A 21,228-nucleotide genomic window follows, 5' to 3' on the forward strand; every position below is an offset into this window, starting at 1 on the left:
GAGGGGTCCACACTGTGTATAGGTAGGTATGTATGTCTGTGGATATATATATATATCTCTCTCTCTCTGTATTTCCTACTAACAGACTTTCATCCTGAGCAGCCAGCGAGGGGAACAGGAAGACCTTTGGTGCTGTTCGTGTCTGTGTGAGCGCTGAGCGTGCCTGCCCGTGTTGCTCTGTGTGGTTTGCCACGCATCCATGTATGCGTGTTGCACAGTGTGTGCGTGTGTGCCTGCTGGCAACACATGCTCAGCCGCGCTGCTAGTGGCACCTGGGGGCATGGAGCTGCGGCAGCCTCGCGCCGGTTGGGCTACCAGATTTGGCAACCCCTAACACAACCCATGAGACATACAGTCCATGAGATGGATGTCGAGGGACCTGATGATTCAATGCAAACTGCAATTTTAATGACTGGATATATTTTTTAATGATGAGTGCATATTTCACTTGCTTACTAGCCAACTGAGGAAACACACAGCTTCACACTATTTGCAAGTGATTGGGAAAAAATTCCGAGTTTTTATGCTCAACTTTTTCTACTCGTTTAAAACGCCAAATAGGGGGTATCTAAGATCTGAGTCAAATCAGAAGATGATAATAGTTCCTTCTGACCAAAAAAAGAATGACATCGCCTCTTTGCCAAATAGTTCATTCACGAACTGTTGGAGCAGGGGAGGCGGGGTGTTAAACGTGGCTCCTACGACGCGAAACCTGCCTGTGATGTCTACTCCTCTTCATTCAACCCTGCCCTTAGGTGGTGTACAGCTAAGTGCCGGCAAAGCTGCAACTTCCCCTGCAGTTACCCGGCCCCGCACAGCCCTGCGGCGGGCAGGGCGCGTTTCCCCCACGCCGAGCCCATTAGCGGCGAACGCCCACTTCCGCCAGGCCGCCAAGGCCCAGAGGCCGGGGCGGGGGCCAAGGGGCGGGCCGGCCGGCCGGCCGAACCCCTCCGCTCCCCGGCCCCGAGGCCTGCCCGCCCGCCTTCGCCCCGCGGGGCCTCCGCGGCTCGCTGGGACGGTCCTGGCCCGGCTCCGCCCCGCGGCCCCGGCGCCCTATAAGGCCGCCGCCACCGCGCCCCACATCCCGGTCTGCGCGGAGCGGGAGGCTGAGGCTGGGCGAGGCGGCCGCCATGGTGTTGAACCCGGTGCTGGGGAAGCTGGTCAGCAAGAGGGTGGTGCTGGCCAGCGCCTCGCCGCGCCGGCGGGAGATCCTCACCAACGTGGTGAGTGCGGCCGGGCCGCTCGCCTCGCCGGGGCAGGGGAGAAAGCCGGCGGCGCTGCCCCTCGGGCCCCACAGCCCGAGGCGCTGCGGGGTGCGCAGGCGCCGGGCGCGGGCAGCGGCCGTCCAGGGGCCGCCTGGTGCCGGGCCGGGCCGGGCCTGCGGTGCCCGCCGCCTCCCGGCCGTCCCGCCCGTCAGCTGCCGGGGGCTGGTGGCGCAGGGCGGGCACAAGCCCGAGCCGTGCCTCCTGCCGCAGCCGGGTTTATGATGTTTGGGGGCGATGGCGGCGGCGCAGCCGCCGGTCTTCCCCGCGCCCGTGCCCGCCTGGGCCGCGGCGTGCAGAGCCGGCGGCGTTCGGAGCTTCCGAACCGCGAGGCCGGCCGGCTGCGGTCCCGTTTCTGTCCCCTGAGCTGCACGCCGGCTTACATGTGATTTCCCCCCCCCCCCCCAGTCCCAATTCTTGTTGTTCAGGTTTTCTCTGTAAGCAAGTACGTGTGCGTCGGTTTTTTGTTTGATCAGGTTAACATGAGAGTGGATTAAAGTATTCTGCTGACAGGGAGAGGGTGTAATCAACAAATAAAAGACTTGCTCGGACTGAAAAATGCTGGAGTAATTATTTCTGGCATATAATAGAAAAGCTTGGAAGGTCTTACAATAGACTGAAGTAATTAAAAATGTACTTCCATTGCCCTTCCTTACAAAACTGAATACCTAAACTTCTGAAAATTTGATTTAGGCTTCTGAAGCGTATGAAAACCCAATGGGATTAGTATTGGGGGTCGGGGGGGAGGCAGTGGGAATAAGGTAGCTGTTTCCTCTCTGTAAAGCACTTGTGGAACACGAAGGAAGCTGTGAGCCTTCATTCAGACTGTTCAGCCTGTGGAGGAACATGTCGACCTCGCTGGGCAGGCTGCAGGAGGCTGCTGAATGGCACTTGAGTGTATTAATGCATATAGTTTCGATTGCTTAGTGTTATTATTCTTCATGGGAGAAGTTGAACTTAAATGGGAAAAAGTATATTCTTTTCAAAATACAGAGAGGTGGAGAAGCACCAAGGTTTAAGCATGCACTGAGTTATTAGAAACATAATGTGCCTGCTGGGTGTAGTAAACTTACAGCTATAACCTGGAGGCAAGAAGTAGGAAGAACAGTTTTTTTGACAAAACCGTACGGAAACTGGCTCTTCTTGTTTTCTGTTTATCACATGTATAATAACACAAAGTGTGGGTGATAAAGCTCCTGTAAGAATCTGTACTACTGATGCACAAGTAGTGCTATGGATAGATTAAATAATAAAAAAAAAATAATCCAGTAGTAGAAGAGTGTGTTTATGAAGTGCATCAGTTTTATATTGTTAGATTTTTATAGGAGAAGAATGGTGATACTACTAATGCGATTAGGTTCTAATAAATAATAAGGGTAAAATCAAGTAAGCACACCAGTTTAAAAGTTCTTTCTGGTTGGGTTTTTTGTTTTGGACTGCTTGCAAATGATGTCTACACCAAACACTGTAACAGAAGCACTGTTTTTTCCCCTGTGTGGTTTGAGGGGGGGATGGTGGTGTTAAAGTGGAAAGAGCAAAAATCAAATTTGTTGCTTGCTTAGTATGTCTTGGGAACAACTTTTAATAACAAGATTAGGTTGACTGCATTGCTTTCCTTTGTTACAGGGCCTGCGGTTTGAGGTAGTTCCATCCTGGTTTAAGGAGACGCTTGAAAAGTCCTCTTTTGCAGCCCCTTATGAGTATGCTGTGGAAACAGCAAAACAGAAAGCTCTTGAAGTAGCAAACAGAATGCATGTAGTAAGTTACCAGCTATTTCAGCAATGAGATTTTTGTCTTTAAGTAGTACGTGTTACTGTGACTTAATTTGCATGTACTTCTTGGGTGGTCTCAGTGCATTTTCCCCACTAAAGAGAAATGGAAGTTATCTGTCATTTGTGAAAGATAGGTTCCTGAAATTAACTCACCTAATCAAAAGAAGGTCTCATGCCTGCAGTTTGGGCTTTCCACAAATAGAAGTGGCTTGCGTCTCTTGTCAGCAGTGCACCTACTCTCGCTTGGGATATATACTTGGTAGTTCCTTCCAACAGTCAGGTGTGTGGCTGGATCTTATGCTGACACAGGATCATACCTGTTCATTCCAGGTATTTGTTGACTGTGGAGGCAGATTCTATAGAAAAACACAGATGTGAATCCCGTGCTTTGCTGTAGCTTTCATTGAACAGTAGTTCAGTTGAACAGTTGTGGCAAGAGAATAGCTCAGAATTTGTGAGTGTAGAGGTGCTGGAGGAAAGCAGAAAAAGACAACAGGTTCTGTTTTAAAGCATTGTGGACAAAGAAACGGGCAGTTTCATTTTAAGAAGGGAGAAGCTGATGTGATTGCAGGTTCTGTAGTCAAGTCATTTTGTATCCTAAATACATCAAAACTAGTGGTACAACTTATACCATTAGTGGCATATTTGATTTCTGCCCTTGGCTGTGATCGCTGTATTTGAGCACATAAGGTTGTTCTCTACCAGAACCTATTTAGAATTCTAGCTGATGAGATCCCACAAAATGTACCATAATAATTTCTTAATAATACAGCTCTGCAAGAGATGAGTATGTTTGTCGAACCTATATGGCAGAAAAGGAATGTTGAACACTTTAAACCAACAACATTGCCAGATGTCACCATTCTTCAAAGCAAATATTGCATGATCTCCAATGTAAATCGTTATCCAGGTTTCCGTCAACTTCTTTTGAAGAGAATCGTGCGACATTAGGAGAGTGGATTATAAACCCAACCTCACTAACTGACTTATATTGGGCTTTCCTTGCAAAACACTGTGGTGGTGATAATGCGAGTTCAGTGGATTTCAAAATGCTTCTTCATAAGGATTTTTTTAATGATAGCTTTAATTAGTTCTGCTATTTAAAGCACATCAACAGCCTTTCTAAGGAAGAATCACCTCCCTACAAAGTTTTTAATACAATGACCACAGTTACAGACAAGTTTCCTGACTTGCTGTGTTAATAACTATGTACGTCATAACATGCAAGTAAATCAAAACTCAGCTATAAGAACAGATTACAGTTTAAAGCCAAGAAAAGGCTACAAGGAATCTTTATATACCCCTACCTCTCAGTTGCCCAGAATGGACTGTATGTGTTCCCTTTGGAGAGAGATAAGCAAAGTGTAGCTAAAGAAAGTTGGGGTTTTTGTCAGCAAAACTTGGCTTGGAAAAATGATCCTAGAGGGCTTCAACACTGTACTCCCTGACTTCCAGCCACTGGGCACTTCCTTTAAAGGAATTCTGCGTGCCACCTTGAAGATCAGGTTGACCTTTGAGAATGCAGTTAGTTCTTTACTGAATGCATTTGTTCATCAGTAACATATTTGGGCAAAATTGTGACCTGAGAGTGGTCTGCTTAAGCCTCCTGTTTTCCTCACTGTTATGGTGATATAAATGATTACGGTTTTGTAAACAGTGCAAAAGGAGAAATGGTGTCTTGTTCGCAGGTCAGTGTAGAGCCCTACCTGTAAACCAGCGAACTTATGTTTTCTTACCTTAAGTTTTAAAAGGTTTTGTTCTTTCTGCCTCTTTTGAGCAATATCTTCTTTCTTTATGCCTTTGCAGAAACACCTGAGAACACCTGATGTTGTCATAGGAGCAGACACTATTGTGGTAAGAAGTTTTATGTAGTTTAGCATTGTTTTAATTTATAAAAAGTGTAGAAAATATTCCTATCTTTAGGTTTAAAGTTGAAGTTTGAAAACTATCTTCTCTGAGAAGTTGTACCTGCAATGTGATGCGTCTCTTGGGTTTTGTGGGTGTGGATTTTAGGGTTTTTTCCCCAACAAGGCAATTTTTGGTATCTTGAGTGCTAGAAGCCTTGCTGCTGTTTTTGCAGAGACACTAGTATTGTGTAAGTATTGCCTTGGATCCTCTCGTATGTAAAGGGAATTCTGTTTTCAGGCAACTGTTGGCTGTCAACAAGTCCAGATTATGTGAGCTATTCAATGTTGTGCCTTGTAGCGGGCATCACTTTATACCTGTCATCTCCACAGAGACACTGAACGGTTAAGGACAGAAGAAGTTGAATTGCCCTTTTGATTGAGAGCTGCAGCCACTTGAGGGTGGAATGTTGCACTCATTATGTGCTTGACCTGTTTTTTTAAATTACCTGTTCTACCAAAGTATCTGTGCTTCTTGCTCTACTCAGTAGACTCATGTTTGAAGCCCTAGCTGAAATCATGGTTTAAACGTCATTTCAGACCTCAGTTTCTGAAAAGTAAAAAAAAAAAGCAGCACACTCACTCTGTCTTTCTGTTTTAGACTGTGGATGATCAGATCCTGGAGAAACCAGTTGATAAGCAAGATGCGTATAGGATGCTGTCAAGGTCTGTAGTTTTAAGTAAGATTCCAAATGTGTATATTAAGCTGTTTTAAAAGGAGCTGTACGGATTCCTTGATGCGTATGAAGAACTCCATGGACATAAATTTTTTCAATAATTTTTGAATAGTGTAAGCCAGTTCTGCCACAGAAAAAGTTAGACCTGCTTTTATGTTACCCACAGCTGCTTGCTTTTGCCCCTTGACCTTAGGAAGCTGATCAGCAACATAATGAACCATTTTGTTTTCACTTGGATTAGTTTTCAGAGTCATTTATCACAAGACTGTATGTATGCTTCAGCTGGTACAGGAAGGGGAGATGCGGAGAGAAACGATGATGGGAGAGAGGACAGAACCATCATAGAAGTGGTTTGATGCTTGACATTTAATGGAAGAATACTACATGTACAAGAAGGTACATGGTGATATGTGTCCATGGACAAATGCTTTAAATTCTATAGTTTAACTGAGGAAGAAAAATCTACTTCCATCAGTGTTCTTCATGGATGGTGCACTGGTGTTTTTTGAGGCTTCTGCTTTTTTCCTAAAGGATACTTTTCCCTACATGCTTAACGTTATCTTGTAGCACTCTCTTTTTTTTTAAGAAACACCAACTGAATAACTCTATTCTCCTCCTTTCTGAAGGATGAGATATGATGAACCTACTAGTCACGCTTCTGTTTTATGAGGGGAATACAGAAAAGGTGCACTGCTTGTTTCACCAGTTTACATTCTAACTCAGGCATCTCCTAAAGAAGGAATACAAGTGGCTTGGTAGTTTTTGGAGTTTTGCTCTGTAAGTCTATTTTAGATATTTTTTTTTTTCATTGATGACTTACGCTGAACTCTTGATCCTCTGTGGCATGTTGCTAACTTAAAAGTAGTAGTCTTAAAAAAAAAAAAAAAGTGACAGCAGCATATGTTATTAGTAGGAGATTCCCAAAGGAGTGAGTCTGGCGAGAGATTTCTCACAACTGTTTTTGCTTGAAATCATGCGAAGTTTGGTTAATTCAAAAATAGTACTACTTTTTTTTTATTTATCGTGCTTAGTCTACTTCTAACACTTGCAAATGTTTTGGCTTTTTTGTCAGTGTCTTAAATATGAAATGCACTTAAAAGTTAGTTTGTTAGAACTCCTCTTAATTTTGTTCTATATGAACAGGAAAAAATGCAGACGATATATATTTGCATATATCCAAGGTGCAGATTAAAATTTTCACTCACTGTTTCATCTTACAATTAATTATGTGGAATCTTGTGGGGGATAGTAAGAGTGCGAGATGCTTCTGATCACATTGAATAATAGCCTGGCTAACCTCTAGGAGACTATGCCTTAATTAATCTCTTCAAAGATTCAAGTTCTCATGCTATTTATTATACTTCATTGCTTACACATTAGATTAATAAACTTAAAGCCCTCAACATCAATCGGCCGCGGTGTGGCGCTCTGGAGCCACTGCAAGAGGGAGCACATGGGTCTGGGCTAAGTGAAGGTAGGCGCTCCTCCTCTGCGCTCTGCATCTGTTACTCTGGCTTGCCAGCGCATCCCTGGGGGCCAGTCTGGATTACATCAGTACGTAAGCTCTAGTTCCCTATCGCTAGTTTAGTCTAAGTTGCATCACCTAGCTATTTATTGCCAGGTTTCAGTGAAGATGCCTGTAATGGATGGTAGTGTTTATGCTGATCGGCTTTTTCGTATGCGTTTGAAATAGTCACTTCCCTCTATGTACACTAAATAAGCTGATAGCACGGAATACTTTTCCAAATTGTGGACATTGGTGCAAGTGAGATTTTGGATACTTGAAATGACTGAATCTCTTTATAGTATTTTTTTGTTTTGCCAATGTCTTTTCACCTATAATTGAAATTAAAAAATAAAATGTATTTATTTAGGATGCATGTCAAAGCCATCAAGTGATGTAGTAATATAATGGTCTGTTTCTCAGGCTGTAGTAACATACTCATGTAGAACGTTTTTGCACATGACAGATTTCATAAAAGTGTTGCTTAATGCACATTTTTTCCCTAACAGGTTGAGTGGGAAAGAGCACAGTGTGTTCACAGGTGTGGCTATTATACATTGCAGCAGTAAAGGTACACGTGTCATTTTATTAAAACTCAGTATTTTCATTAAAAATTATTCTCATAAGGACTTGTACAAGTGAAGAAACAGGATGGAAATTTTTCATATACAGTCTGAATTGGCTTCCTGCTCAAGATGAGAATGACCTTATCAATATATAAATTAAAAACCCACAAAAACCAACCTCCTTACTGTATTCAGTTTTCACACAGGAAGGAGGATGACAAAATACAATAGACTTTAGAAATACTGTCTCTGAAAGCTATGGGACTAATTAACGACTGCTGTAAATTGGGGGAATATTCTAAATGAAATCCAAGCAAAGCACTACAAACTGTGGGACTGAGTAGAATCTGATCCATATGAACTTTATTCCTGTGTTCTATTTACACTAGCTGATAAATACAAGCGGTTGCTGTATCTGTAGTTACTTCGTTTTTCAGTAAATAAGGGAAGCTTTAGAGCTTATTTTTAGGGGATGAGTAAAGGAATGGCTTACTGCCTCAGACTGTTAATGAACTGTAGGGAGTAATACATGAGTTTTCCTTATCAGATAATTTATATAGTAAGCAAGTGGTTTTTATGAGAACTGTACCATTAATATAATTTGAGGAGTGTTTGGTTTGAGGGACTTCCTCTGATAACTATGCCAATATTCTTTTAGTAGAACTTTTGCAAGGATCATTCCTCTGAAATTTCACTGGACATAGTCCTTCTGTAGACAAATTACTTACAGCTTTTAATCTTTACTGGAATGATTACTCTTAACTCTTGTAACAGAGATAGTCAGTGATCCAGTACCCTTACTAATATGCTAGTACAGTAAAAAGAGAGCTGCTGCAAAAGAAATAAAACATGTTATCAAGGGGTTTCTATGAGCAATCCAGCAAGAATAATAATGCCTTCTATTGTTTACTCTAGGAAGACAGTGAAAGTGCACACAACTGCAGTACTGATGCTGCGACAGCACATCTCATTTGAAGTTTATGAATTTAAGCCACGTCATATTTAAATGAATAAAAATAGCATAAGTCAGCATATTCCCCAAGTGATGCAATCAATGGAAGACTTTTTTAGAAAACATTTTTAGTTTTAGTTTATAATTACAATGCTGTTGTTAAGTACCACATATATGTTACAGATGGAATTTTCATCTTGAGCTGATTTTTTTTAATTAAGACTGAAAGACGTAGTAATCTGTCTTCATATGCAATAACTTTTTTATTTAAAACTTTGTTTTATAAAAACAAGTTTTTTCAACATGAACACCATTTCCAGTTGGTTAGTATTCTTCCCTTGGTCTGTACTGTGGATCTTTCTTACTCCTCCTTAAGAATTTCCACTGCTATCAGAACAGCGGTAACAGGAGATGCTGACCTTGATTTTTATAGGAAAGAGTAGAGAGAACTAATAATCTGTAATGTGCACACTCATTTGTGCAAGGCTCTTTACTTTTAAACATCTTTTGGAAAAGACTCCATCTGCAATTATACCAGATTCACAGTGTACCACATGCAACAGGGTCCCCACCCAGATGTGCAGTACTTTATTACACCTCTGGCTTCTCTCAACCACTTTTAGATACAGAAGTCTGAAATAATCTTGTTATTTCTTGAGAGATGATATGAAAATGACACTGATGGTTACTGACGGGACTGCTGGATGCTTGCGTCTGCAATAAAGATACAGCTGCGCATTCACATTCAAGCATTTGTAACAGCTACATGTTTAACTATGATGTGTTATTAAGAGTTCTTGGACAACAGTCATAAAGTTAGAAGGGTGTTTGTAGTCTTCTTTGTACTCAGTGCTGGATGTGTATGCTAGCTCTGCATAAGCATCGTTAATTTAAGAGTGCATCCCACACAGGGAGAGCAACCTGTTAGCCCCAAGACAGTACTGCAGAGGTTGAAAATACAAGCTTTTACTTTTTTTGGGAAGTTATGAGTCCACTGTCCTAAAGAGTATTATTAGTCATTTCATACAACTGTGTATTATCTTTAATTTTTCCCAAGCAAAAACTTCAAATGAATACGAACTGAAATAAAACTGAGATGTTATGCTCTCTAAACTACAATTTCTGTTTCTAATAAGGCCTCTACCTTTCTGTAGATAATCAGCTAGAGACAGAAGTCACTGATTTCTATGAAGAGACTAAAGTAAAATTTTCTGACCTGTCTGAAGAGCTCTTATGGGAGTACATTCATAGCGGGGAGCCAATGTAAGTAAGAACCTGAAGCTATCACACAGTACTTGAGAACAGGCCTTAGGGCACGTTATTAGCCACCAGCATAAAACATTTTGTCCTGTGTTCTGTGAAATTTTGCTGTGTATATATGATAAATGATAGTGTGGGTGATGCAAGGTGGGTATTCTGTTCTTCTTGTCTAGACCTATCATTCCTCCGGGGAAAGTGAGCTACGTTTTTAGTACCCTGATAAATTTGAAACGTGAAGACTTGAAATATTCTGGATTAGAGCGAGCACTCATGCAATGCACAATTACCTCTTTGTTAACAGAGGCATTCAGGGAGCTTGGATACCTGACACAATGGATAGGTCTCATTATAAAACAGGTGAATAGAGTGAGCATTGGATAATCAGGGTATTGGAGAACTTTAGTGAAAGAAGCTAGAACTTGGTTCATTTAGTTTATCAAAATCACACTGCTCTGATGCAAGAAACCCCACTTAATTTTCACTTATTTTTGTGGCCAGCTTATGTGTTCTTAGGCCATAATTGTGTCTCAGCTTATGTGTTTCCTCTACCTTTGCAATATACTAGTTACTCACAGAAAACATTGATTCCACAGAAGAAATAGGATGAGAACAGAATGCCTAACTACTCCTAAGATGAAGTTGACTAGATTGTTTAAAAAAAAAAAAAAAAAAAAAGAAAAAAGTACTTGTTTGGAGACAACAAGGGAATGTTTGTGACTTTATGGAAGTTGCCTTTTCTTTGTGTTAGCTGATGCTTAGTGAAAGCAAATCAGGCCATAGTTAGCACTATGGACTGTATATCTGGTGATCTGAGGTGAACTTTCGGCTCTGTAACTTCAATTCTGACTGTGTAATACCAGTCCTGGTGGTTTTTACACTCATTTGTGCTATAAAACAATACAGTCATGTTTTACTGGGGAAAGAGGAACCAGTGTAGACTTTGGATTTATTTAAGTGCTTACGTGTGAATGAGGCATACTTTCTGAACATGTAAGGTTCCCAGCTTATTAAAGAGACTGAAGCAAAATTGGATTATGCAGAGAAGAATCTTTTGGCAAGAATACAATTTGTAACAGAAATTCCTAGTTAGGTTTTTGGAAGGTGATCTTTAGTATGCAGCTGATCAGAAAGTTGCAGTTTGAAGGAGAAATGACCATGGATTTTTAGGAAGAATGCCAGGTTGAAAAATATGTTGGAATATCCTGATTATTTCCTCTGGAAGGAAATACGCTGTAGCAGTGCTGTGCTGCAGCAAAATTGCTCATGAGCAGCACTGGGTAATTCTGTTCATTCTGCTAAACAGGGTGTGTGACAGCAAGGGTTTCTAAGGGACCAAAGGTTCAGACAACGTATTTCATTACTCTCTCGAGCAGAAGCCAATTAATCTTCATTCATATAATCAAGAGGATAGGAAGCATTTTCTCTGGCCTTGGGAAGGAACTACTAAATATAGTGTTCTATAAATTTTGAGAAACAATAAGAAGTCTCTCATGGGGTTTTTTTTTGGTTGTTTTTTCTGTCCCCTCCTCCCTGGCCACCCATACTGGTTACACATTTATGTACATACAGGTTTTTCTAAACACTATAGCAGTTCAAGTGACCATTTGTTTATTTTTTTTAATGGCGACTTAATTTTGTGATCATTAAGTCTTGTACGATTTCACATGAAAAATTAAAAGAAAATTGACTCTTTTGTGCTGTTGAGGATTGGATTGAGTTCTTTTTATATCAAGGACAAAACTGGCATATAGTATTTTAAAAGTCAGTCACTGGTGACCCAGGAACTAATTCTAAAAGTATATGGCTGATTTAAAGTATGAACAAGGGAGGAGGGAAAAGCACTATCTCAAGGTGGACTGTGATGAGACCATAAAAATCCTCAAAAACTTTGTCTGCAGAAAGATGGGCTTTCCCTTTCTGTTTTGTTCCTGTTCCTCTTTCCAACCAAGGATTTTCTTCCTGTTGGCAGGGTCTCTTTCTTGTCTTCTGGCCCTCTGTAGAAAGAGGGCTGAACCATAGTAATGCTAACTGTTTTGGGCTTGTGTAATGACTAGACTTAGTTTCTGCCAGCCTCCTTGACCCAGCTTTTTATTTTGTAATCTTTCCCTTGTGAACAACTTCCTCTGTCTCTGCTCACAACTTCCAGTCTGAAGATCCTGTGTGGGTTTTGGTAGCTCTGCTCCGAATGGTGGCAATGAAACCAAAGGACCCTACTGCACTCTGGGAAAGAGGTGATTACAGAGGCTGGATTCTACAGTTTCAGACTTAACTATGAAGTAATAAAATGTAGAATGTAAATGTCTAACTTTCTTCCCTTGTATGATTTCTCTTAAAAGTTACTTCCTTTAAAGCTATAGCAAATGTATCTTTTAAATTTTATGAATAATTACAGTCTCACACCACAAATTAGCTCATGGATAGATTGAGGTTATCAGCTCTTAGAGCATAAGAGCAAAAATCTTCCAGGTGCAGGATTACAGAAGTAAGGGGAGCTGTATTGTCTTATCCTAGAATTAACTTCGAATATTATGAGGTTATCAGCTCTTAGAGCATAAGAGCAAAAATCTTCCAGGTGCAGGATTACAGAAGTAAGGGGAGCTGTATTGTCTTATCCTAGAATTAACTTCGAATATTATTTTTAATCTATCATGTTGTTACAGTTGAGTCCTCTGTATGTCATAGTTGTTATACGTTCACCAGAACTTACTAGCAAATCTTTTTCTTGTACCTGCCTACCTCTGCTCCTTTGCAAGTTCCTTTGCAAATGGAAACGTCTCTTTGAGTGGTTCCATGGTGTGTGTATGCTGGCTAGGCATCTAGCTGTTGCCTCTCCCAAGAGATAGGCGACCAAATTCTGCTTCCCCTTACCTTCTGTTGTGCCAGTAGTTTTTGTCTCTCCTGTACAAAACCACTAACTTTATATTTAAAGGAACTAAAGGTGGGACTTGTCTAATTTGTAGATATGAAATGAAGATAAGTAAGCTTGGGTATCCAATCAACTAACTAATAGTTGATAGAGATGCAAGAAATTAGTGTACAGCTCCTAATGTATTTGAAATGTTTGCTTCAGTAAAGACGAATTTTGTCAGTGATGTATCTATATCTTTCTTACTATTAGTGAAGCCCAGTCGCTAGCTCAGATGGACTCTGTCTAATGTGGCTGAAATTTGTCTGTATTTCTGCTAATGTGACTGTATGGGCCAAGACACATGTATAACTCATACATGTGTTCTTGCCTTTGGAAACCCACCTAAAACCCAACCAAGCATCTCCTTTTATCTGTAGGAGCTGTAGTGCTTGTTAGTGCAACAGTGATTTATTTGATCATTGGCTCTGTGTTGGACAATTCAGATATTGTATACATAGATATACTGTTTTGTGGCATGACTAAAAAAGTTCTACAGCTAATAAAGGAAATGTGCTTTTCAAGAGTTACCTCCGTTTTACCTTCTTCTTAACATTTTTTTCTCCCATTGTACTGTGTGTGGGTTTGATTATTTGGTTTGGTGGGGTTTTGTGTTTTTTGGGGTTTTTTTTGTTTTTTTTTGTTTTTTTTTCAAATCAGTGGATGCTGCACATGTATGCTGTATTGTATGTGGGTGGGTTGGTTGGTTGTGGGTTGGTTGGTTTGTTTTTTAATCAGTGCATGTTGCGCACATTCCTGGTGAAATAATGTGTCCCCTACAACAGTCAGTTACTGAAAAATGTTTTGGTCGCAGCAGTGATCTTATTGTTTGTCAAAAGGTCTTTAAAGTGAGTTGTATTTTTTTTGTTATAATGCAAATTAACTGATGCTGTGCATAGTGTTCTAAATGAAGCCTTAAAGTTAGTGCTATGCTAATAAAAGTATCCAGTTACAAAAGCCAGTCAGATGAGCCAGAGCTAGTTGAGAGCTGTGTAAATACTGATATATTCTGGGTTTTAGCATGGAAGAAGCTCATTGAAAAATCAATGGAATGGTCACTAACTACATAGCCTCATGCTTTTGGACTAGAAGCTGTAGTAGAGAATCCTACTCAGGATCCAATGCCAGAATGTAAAGTTCTGTATAAAAATAAACAAGATGTGGCCAATTGTGTTAATGTCCTTGCTGGCAGTATGATACCACTACTTTTGATGGTCACAATGTTTTTTGCCTCCCTGTCAGCATATACCAGAATGACTTCATCCTACTGGACTGGTACTTCATTGAAAAATGAAAAGACTTTTTAGTCATAAGAATATTCCTAACTTAGATGGTGTAAGTCTTAAGTATATTATAAAAGAAGGAATAATTTAAAGAATGACAAAGTTATACAGTGGTGCTTAAAATGCAAGATTAAAGGAAAAGCCCTGTTCCCTAGTTTATAGCAATTTAAAAATCCCATTTGCTGAGATTCCTCTGTTTCTCTTGGGAGACTCTCTGAAAGGGAATCCAGAAATAAGTTCTAAAAATGTAAAGAGCTCGTTCTAATCAAATCGTAAGATGAAAAATCTACAATCTTCTTTGTGTAGTAACCTTCTTTCACAAGTAGTTTGTGTAATTCCATACTATCTGAAGTTAACAGATCTGAGACTGACTGACCTTTGGTTTCAAACAGTAAAATTGTTGGGTCTATTGCAGCTTATCTGCCTGTATGCATTTCCATTCCACACAGTGGAATTTCTGTAATTACACCTAAAGACAAATCAGATTTCCAAGGTTACTTTCTGTGAAAATACATTCCTGTGCCAAATTAGTAGTATTACCATGACATCTAAGAGCACAGTGTTGTGAACCACAACTCTACTTCTATCTCAGAGGGTTACACAAGAATTGGATAGGGCTGAATGGGATAGTAGTGGATTTTGTATTTGAATAGGTTGCTCCTCCCCAAGAAAGTCCTATCTTCCTGATCCTCATTTTAGATATTCCTATGACTGAGATCCGTAAGGCACATACTAAAATTGAGTTCTAAGATGTCTTCTTCAGTGTGAGCTCCTTTAGGAATATTTTAGCTCCAAAAGGCCCTTCAGCCCCTTGTGGAATAGCACTAGGGTCAGTATGCAGCTGGGTGACCCAGTGGCAATGTTGGTCTCAGTGACGCTTGCTGTTAGCTTTTTGGTAGCCAGGACTCGGAGAATGCTGGGTAACCTATGGCAACACAATCTGACTGCAGTCAGCTGACGTACCTCCTGCTTAGGGTGACTATGGCACTTGGACCGTCTGAAGCATACAGACCTTAGGCTACTCACCCTTAGTACAATTACTGATCCTGATATTTATCTTGTGATTTAGAAACTGAAGTGTTGAGCCTAACTCGTAGATTTAATCCACCTCTAACTTGAGTACACTAGTCTTTATTCCAGCCTCTGCAGTACTGGTGGATTATTTATGTTCTGTGCTACCTTTACTCTTAATCTTAATTAGATATATGTCGGTTTTGCTTTCTCTCCCCCAGGGACAAGGCTGGTGGATATGGAATCCAGGCCCTCGGTGGAATGTTAGTTGAGTATGTCCACGGAGACTTCTTGAATGTGGTGGGATTTCCTCTGAATCACTTCTGCAAAAAGCTAGCAGAATTGTACTATCCGCCCCCTAAACATAATGTACAACATAAAAAGTATGACTCTATCCCTTCTGTGGACACTTTTGAGAACCTAAGTGATGGAGAAAGTGAATCTTCAAATTTCACAGAGCACAAAGGAGCTAGTAAGTTGGACAGCAGTGGGATGTGTTCCTCAGAAGCTATTTACAATTCCGAAAACAGTTCTAGTGTCAGAGCTGGTTTTATAGTACCTTTGGAAAATCAGAATGGAGTGTCGGAAAGTGCAGCAAAACTTCCATCTAAAATTCTAGAGCTGATGGATGGTTTTAGAGCTTCAAAGGTAAGGGAAAAAATAAAACTGCTTATTACATTGCTGACTGATAAGATTGTTTCATTGGACTTCAATATATAGCAGGTAATGTGAAATACTTGAGCTGGGGTAAGAATGTATTAATAATTAGTATAAAAGTACTGCTGAAGTACCAGAGAATCTAAGATAGCTGAAGCTTCTGGTGCAGTGCAAACACTGGGGGGTTTTTTGGTATTTGGTTTTATGTGTTCTATGAAATTTCAGTTACCCATTTGATAAAAATTTTTGTTTCTTGAGTTGAGAGGAAAAAAAGTTCGATTTTTTTACTGATCACAAGAGCCCAATCAAGCAGGAGGTTACCTTTTATATAATCTGCAAAGAAAGCATTTAATATGGTTAATTTATCTGACTTAAAATTGTGACAAGAATTGTATATATTATATTTCCTTTCTAACTTTTAATGCTTAGCATTAGAATGCTGTGGATGATCTTAATTTTTTATTCCCTATTAAGGAGGTTTTTTTTTTTTTTCATACCCTGTTTCATGTTCCAGGTATGTTTAGCTGATAATCTCCATGCAGTATCTGATGGAGATACACACATAACAGCTTACAAACAGAAGGTCATGTGCTCTGTGTAGCAGCCAAGTGTGATGGCAAATGAGTAGCTGGACATTTTAAGTGCTGCCAATTTTTCTACTCACAGCTCCAGTGTAGTGAAGACAATAGTGAAGAAGGTGAAGAAGAAATGAACACCAATCATTCTAATAGATCACTGATGTCCATCAAGTCATTCATATTTTAGGAGAGGTGAAAAAACTGCTAAAGTGGCAGTGAAATGACAAACATGGAACTAAAGATACAACAAATTTGAGGGGGGTGGAGGGAAACGTGCAAGACAGTGGACAATGGTTTTGCTGAAACAGCGGAAAGTTGTACTTGGATCTGAAGGAAAACCATAGTGTGGTCACTGTAAATCTGTGGGTGTGCTGCTTGCAGGCATGCAAAGCGGTATTGAGAGATTTGGAATAAAGCAGCCTTTAGATTGCTGTTTGTGAACTTCCTTGTGTATCCATAGGGAGTGAGTTTTGATGTATTTGAACAGGTGAGATGATGCTTAGCATTTCTTCAGTATAAGTAAAAAAAAAATGGAGAATCATCAGCATTTTGTTGTATGTTATGTACACTGTTTACAGTGATGTGATGCTGAATTCGGTTTTGTGCAGTGAAAGATGGTGGAGGCTGTAAATAGAAGCAGAAGCTTTCCTTTCACGCTAATCCAGTGTAAAGTCATAGTATGAAGTGCTGAGTTTCATTTTGAACTAGTGGGAATTTTTTTTTCCTCAGGGCTTGGATCTTTGTAAAATTAATTACCAGTTGCAATGAACGCTTCCTGTGATCTGACAAGACTCGTCATCTCTCCACTACTACAATAGGGATAAGAGCACAAAAGCATTTAGTTTCACAAAAGCTCTCAAGTTCTATTTCATTTTGATCCTTGAGTGTTGTTTCAAGGTCTTCATAAAGCAGGGTGAAATCTCCTGCAGGCGAAGATGTTGCCGCCTGTTTTACTCTGAACAGCTGCTGTTGCAGAACAGGAGGGGATCAGGGTTAAATCATACTTCCTCAAATTTAATATGTTCTGAATTTGCATAGTCTGATTCATACTCGGACCTTTGGGGTTTTTTGACACACCACCCCCCACCCCCCCGAACTGAGAATTACAGAATCATAGAAAGAGTGATTTGGGTCAGCCAAGTTTTTGAGCGTATCTTCTCACCTTCTCTTTCCTGTTCTTATAGTTTCCAGGTGGTAACAGTCCAAAGACTGGGCAGGTCTTGGAAGCCAAATGGTTGTAGACTAGATGCAATTGGCTCAGTATCATGAAAGCCTGGATTATAATAAATCTCAGCTATACTTTCTTATTAGAATAACAGAGGAAACTGTAAAAAGAGCATGAAGATAATAAAATATATAGAAACACAGTACCAGACCTTCCTCTCAAAGTTAATCTCTCTTTCTCCATTTGATTTTTATTAAACAGAATGTCAATCCATTTTTTTGACTGCCTTTGATTTTTAAGTACATTGTAGTTGCCTGCAGTTGCAAAGAAATGGATTCTGTGATTGCTGTATGTGCTTCCGCTCTTGTGCTCTGCAGAAGTTCCTTGGTTTTAGGTGTTTTAACTGTTTCAGAATACTGAAACTGCAGAACTGCAAATTAATTTCAAATGGAGAGGCATATATTATCACGTATCATTCACTTTCCTGTGGTTTGGTTAGCATACCTCTAAGAGTTCAGTTAAGTTTTTCAACTTAGACAGCTGCATTGCCCATGAGTTTTTCTTCACCATCAGGCACTAGCTGTTCTCTCTTCCTCATTCCATATGTACATGTCCTATTAAGGTGTGCATGTAGTACAGTTGTGCTCTGAAGTTTTATTCTTTTTTTCCTTAATTTTTATTAAACAAAGACCAATATTATAGCAACTGAAGCTGTTACACTGCCTTAGTGGAGCTTTCCAGTTGCTTATGTTTTGAGTAAATCAAATTTAATTTCATCTTTTGGCATTGGTTCAGATGCTTAAGAATGTTTGACCTTATGGAACAAGCTTATAGATGGAGATATGCTAAATATCTGAATAAAGAGCTGGTCTTCATACAAAATCTGTAGGCTGCATTCCAGAATATTTTGAGTTCCCTTCTCTCCCAAACACCTCTCTTAAAAATTCTGTTACTTGGCTAAGATAGTGAAACCGTCTGAGAGGGAAGGAAAGGTATCATAGCAATTTTTAGGAGTTTTGTTAAACTGTGTTGCACGTCTTAAAGAACAGTAGTTGTGTAGAATAATTCTAGGCAAAAGGTACAGTTCTTTTGCCTCTTGATTGCAGGCTCTCAAACAGCATGCTAACATTTTTTTTCCTACATGTAGGCTCTTTTTGTAGCCTCTAAGCTGAAGATGTTTGATCATCTGAAAGATAAAGGTCCACTGAAGGCTATGGATATTGCAAATGAGGTTGGAACCTCTGTGTGTGGAACAGAAAGACTCCTTGATGCATGTGCTGCTCTTGGATTACTGGAGAAAACACCACAAGGTGACTTAATTTCTCCTCCCCACAACTGCATATAGTAGTGACAGACATGCAGGACTGGAAGAGATGCTTTGAAGGTCACAGGGTCTGACTTGATATTGTGGGTAACTTGGATTTGGGGGAAAGGGGAATGGATTGTTGCTTCTTTGCTTTCCTCATTAGTAGGTGGAATTGGTTTATTTAGGGGCAGGCTTTATGTAGCGAACACATTCAGGTCTCCTTTGAGGAATCCTTAGATTGCTTTTGCTCTTTGGACAGAGTACTGACACAATTTCTAAGAAAAAGTTGCATGGGCAGTCCCAGGGAGCAGCGTAATAGTTCAGATGTATCATCTGCACTTGGGTCACAACAACCCCATGCAACGCTACAGGCTTGGGGAAGAGTGGCTGGAAAGCTGCCTGGCAGAGAAGGACCTGGGGGTGTTGGTTGACAGCCATCTCAATATGAGCCAGCAGTGTGCCCAGGTAGCCAAGAAGGCCAATAGCATCCTGGCTTGTGTCAGAAATAGTGTGGCCAGCAGGACTAGGGAAGTGATCGTGGCCCTGTACTCGGCACTGGTGAGGCCGCACCTCGAATGCTGTGTTCAGTGTTGGGCCCCTCACTACAAGAGAGACATGGAGGTGCTGGAGCGTGTCCAGAGAAGGGCAACGAAGCCGGTGAAGGGTCTAGAGCAGAAGTCTGATGAGGAGCGGCTGAGGGAACTGGGGTTGTTTAGCCTGGAGAAAAGGAGGCTGAGGGGAGACCTTATCGCTCTCTACAACTACCTGAAAGGAAGTTGTAGCCAGGTGGGGGTCGGTCTCTTCTCCCAGGTAACAAGTGATAGGACAAGAAGAAATAGCCTCAAGTTGCGCCAGGGGAGGTTTAGATTGGATATTAGGAAAAATTTCTTCACTGAAAGGGTTGTCAAACATTGGAACAGGCTGCCCAGGGAGGTGGTTGAGTCCCTATCCCTGGAGGTATTTAAAAGCCATGTAGATGTGGTGCTTAGGGACATGGTTTAGTGGTGGACTTGGCAGTGTAAGGTTAATGGTTGGACTCAATGATCTTAAGGGTCTTTTCCAACCTAAATGATTCTATGATTCAATCTAAAATAAGGACCAAATTCCATTCCTTGCTGCAGCAATGCAGAGTCACAATCTTCAGCAGAGAATCAGGGTATAATGAGGAGAGCTCTGGAATGTGTCCCTCTTCATGGAGAACAGCTTACATTCTAGTGCCCCTAACTGGAACAGTACTTGAAGGTGTATGTAGGTGAGGGAGTCAGTATTAGGATTAACTTTTTCAGTCTGCACTATGTAGTTGTAAGTTTCCTTATGCATCATTTACATAATAAGACTTGAAATGGTCAAGTGCCAAGAAAAGGAAATAAAGGAGGCTTTCAACTCTGTTAGAGGACAAGACCAAGGAGAAAGCCCTAAAGGCAAAACATACTGGAGACAGCTTGAATTTAAGGGAAGGAGAAGCCATAATCTAAAGAAAAATGCAGTCAAGAATGAGGAACTTCTGATACTCTCCCTTGAATATCAGGTGTAGTAACTGAGATACTCTGGTTTGAAAAAAAGAAAACCCAAAATAAAAAATCAGTGCCTATTTATATCCTCCAGCATCTAAATTATTTTTATAAACAAAGTAACTGCTCCCTTAAGAATGAGAAGACCTTTAGAATTATTTCATAGAAATCTTTGCATGAAAAATAATATCCTAAGATCAGGATTTGCTAGCTATTTAACAGCTATGCAGGAAAACATGCCTTCAGATTTTAAATGACAGTTGTAAAGTACTGAAACAAAGCTGGTTACAATTGTTTTCTTCCCATAAGGTTACAGTAATACAGATTCAGCAAATACCTACCTGACCTCAGATGGTGAATACTCACTTCATGGCTATATTATCCACTCTAATGACCACCTTTGGCCTCTCTTCACAAACTTGGAGTCTGCTGTCAAAGAAGGCAGCAGGCAGAACCATCGAGCCTTTGGAAAGAAAGGAGAGGATTTATTTAAGGTAATGTAAACTCTTAGTATTAAAACTAGCTGTGAGGAACCCAGAACTGATCTAGGGGCAAATGGAGACTGAGCTGTCTAAGAAAGTTGGTCAATCTCAGAAGTGGTAGAAACACAATGCAACTCATTAGTCTCAGACTTACGTTCCCTTCAACTTCAGGCTCTGAAGTGCTAGAGCAATCACAGAATATACTGGGAAATTCAAGTGCTGATGAAAATTCTCTGGCTAAAGTGTTGCCCATCCAGCTAACACAGTCTCAGAACAACCTCTGGGCCTGTTTAATTTACATTTATGTGGCCTTTTTATAACACCAGGTAGTACCTTATCGCACATGCACTCCTTCCCTGTTGGATGCCAGTCACTTGGTACTGATGTGCATCCAGTTCAATCTGTGCTGACAGTGTAATCAAAGCTGTTTTCA

General features: G+C 40.6%; 1 protein-coding gene across 2 annotated transcripts in view; it reads left to right on the forward strand.

Moving 5' to 3' along the window:
* Positions 1-1,061: 1,061 nt before the first annotated feature.
* Positions 1,062-21,228, forward strand: part of ASMTL (acetylserotonin O-methyltransferase like) — a 31,095-nt gene continuing 10,928 nt past the window's right edge. Inside the window, exons 1-9 of one of the 2 annotated variants that reach the window (XM_075523010.1) lie at positions 1,062-1,223; positions 2,889-3,020; positions 4,841-4,888; positions 5,540-5,604; positions 7,629-7,690; positions 9,792-9,900; positions 15,318-15,744; positions 18,644-18,806; positions 20,623-20,807. In XM_075523010.1, coding sequence (XP_075379125.1) covers positions 1,131-1,223; positions 2,889-3,020; positions 4,841-4,888; positions 5,540-5,604; positions 7,629-7,690; positions 9,792-9,900; positions 15,318-15,744; positions 18,644-18,806; positions 20,623-20,807 — 1,284 coding nt within the window. In that variant the 5' untranslated portion in view covers positions 1,062-1,130. The remainder of the gene's footprint in view (positions 1,224-2,888; positions 3,021-4,840; positions 4,889-5,539; positions 5,605-7,628; positions 7,691-9,791; positions 9,901-15,317; positions 15,745-18,643; positions 18,807-20,622; positions 20,808-21,228) is intronic. The other variant, XM_075523018.1, reaches the window with a different exon arrangement.

Source organism: Mycteria americana, chromosome 1 (assembly GCF_035582795.1).
Source record: "Mycteria americana isolate JAX WOST 10 ecotype Jacksonville Zoo and Gardens chromosome 1, USCA_MyAme_1.0, whole genome shotgun sequence".
Classification (NCBI taxonomy): Eukaryota; Metazoa; Chordata; class Aves; order Ciconiiformes; family Ciconiidae; genus Mycteria; species Mycteria americana.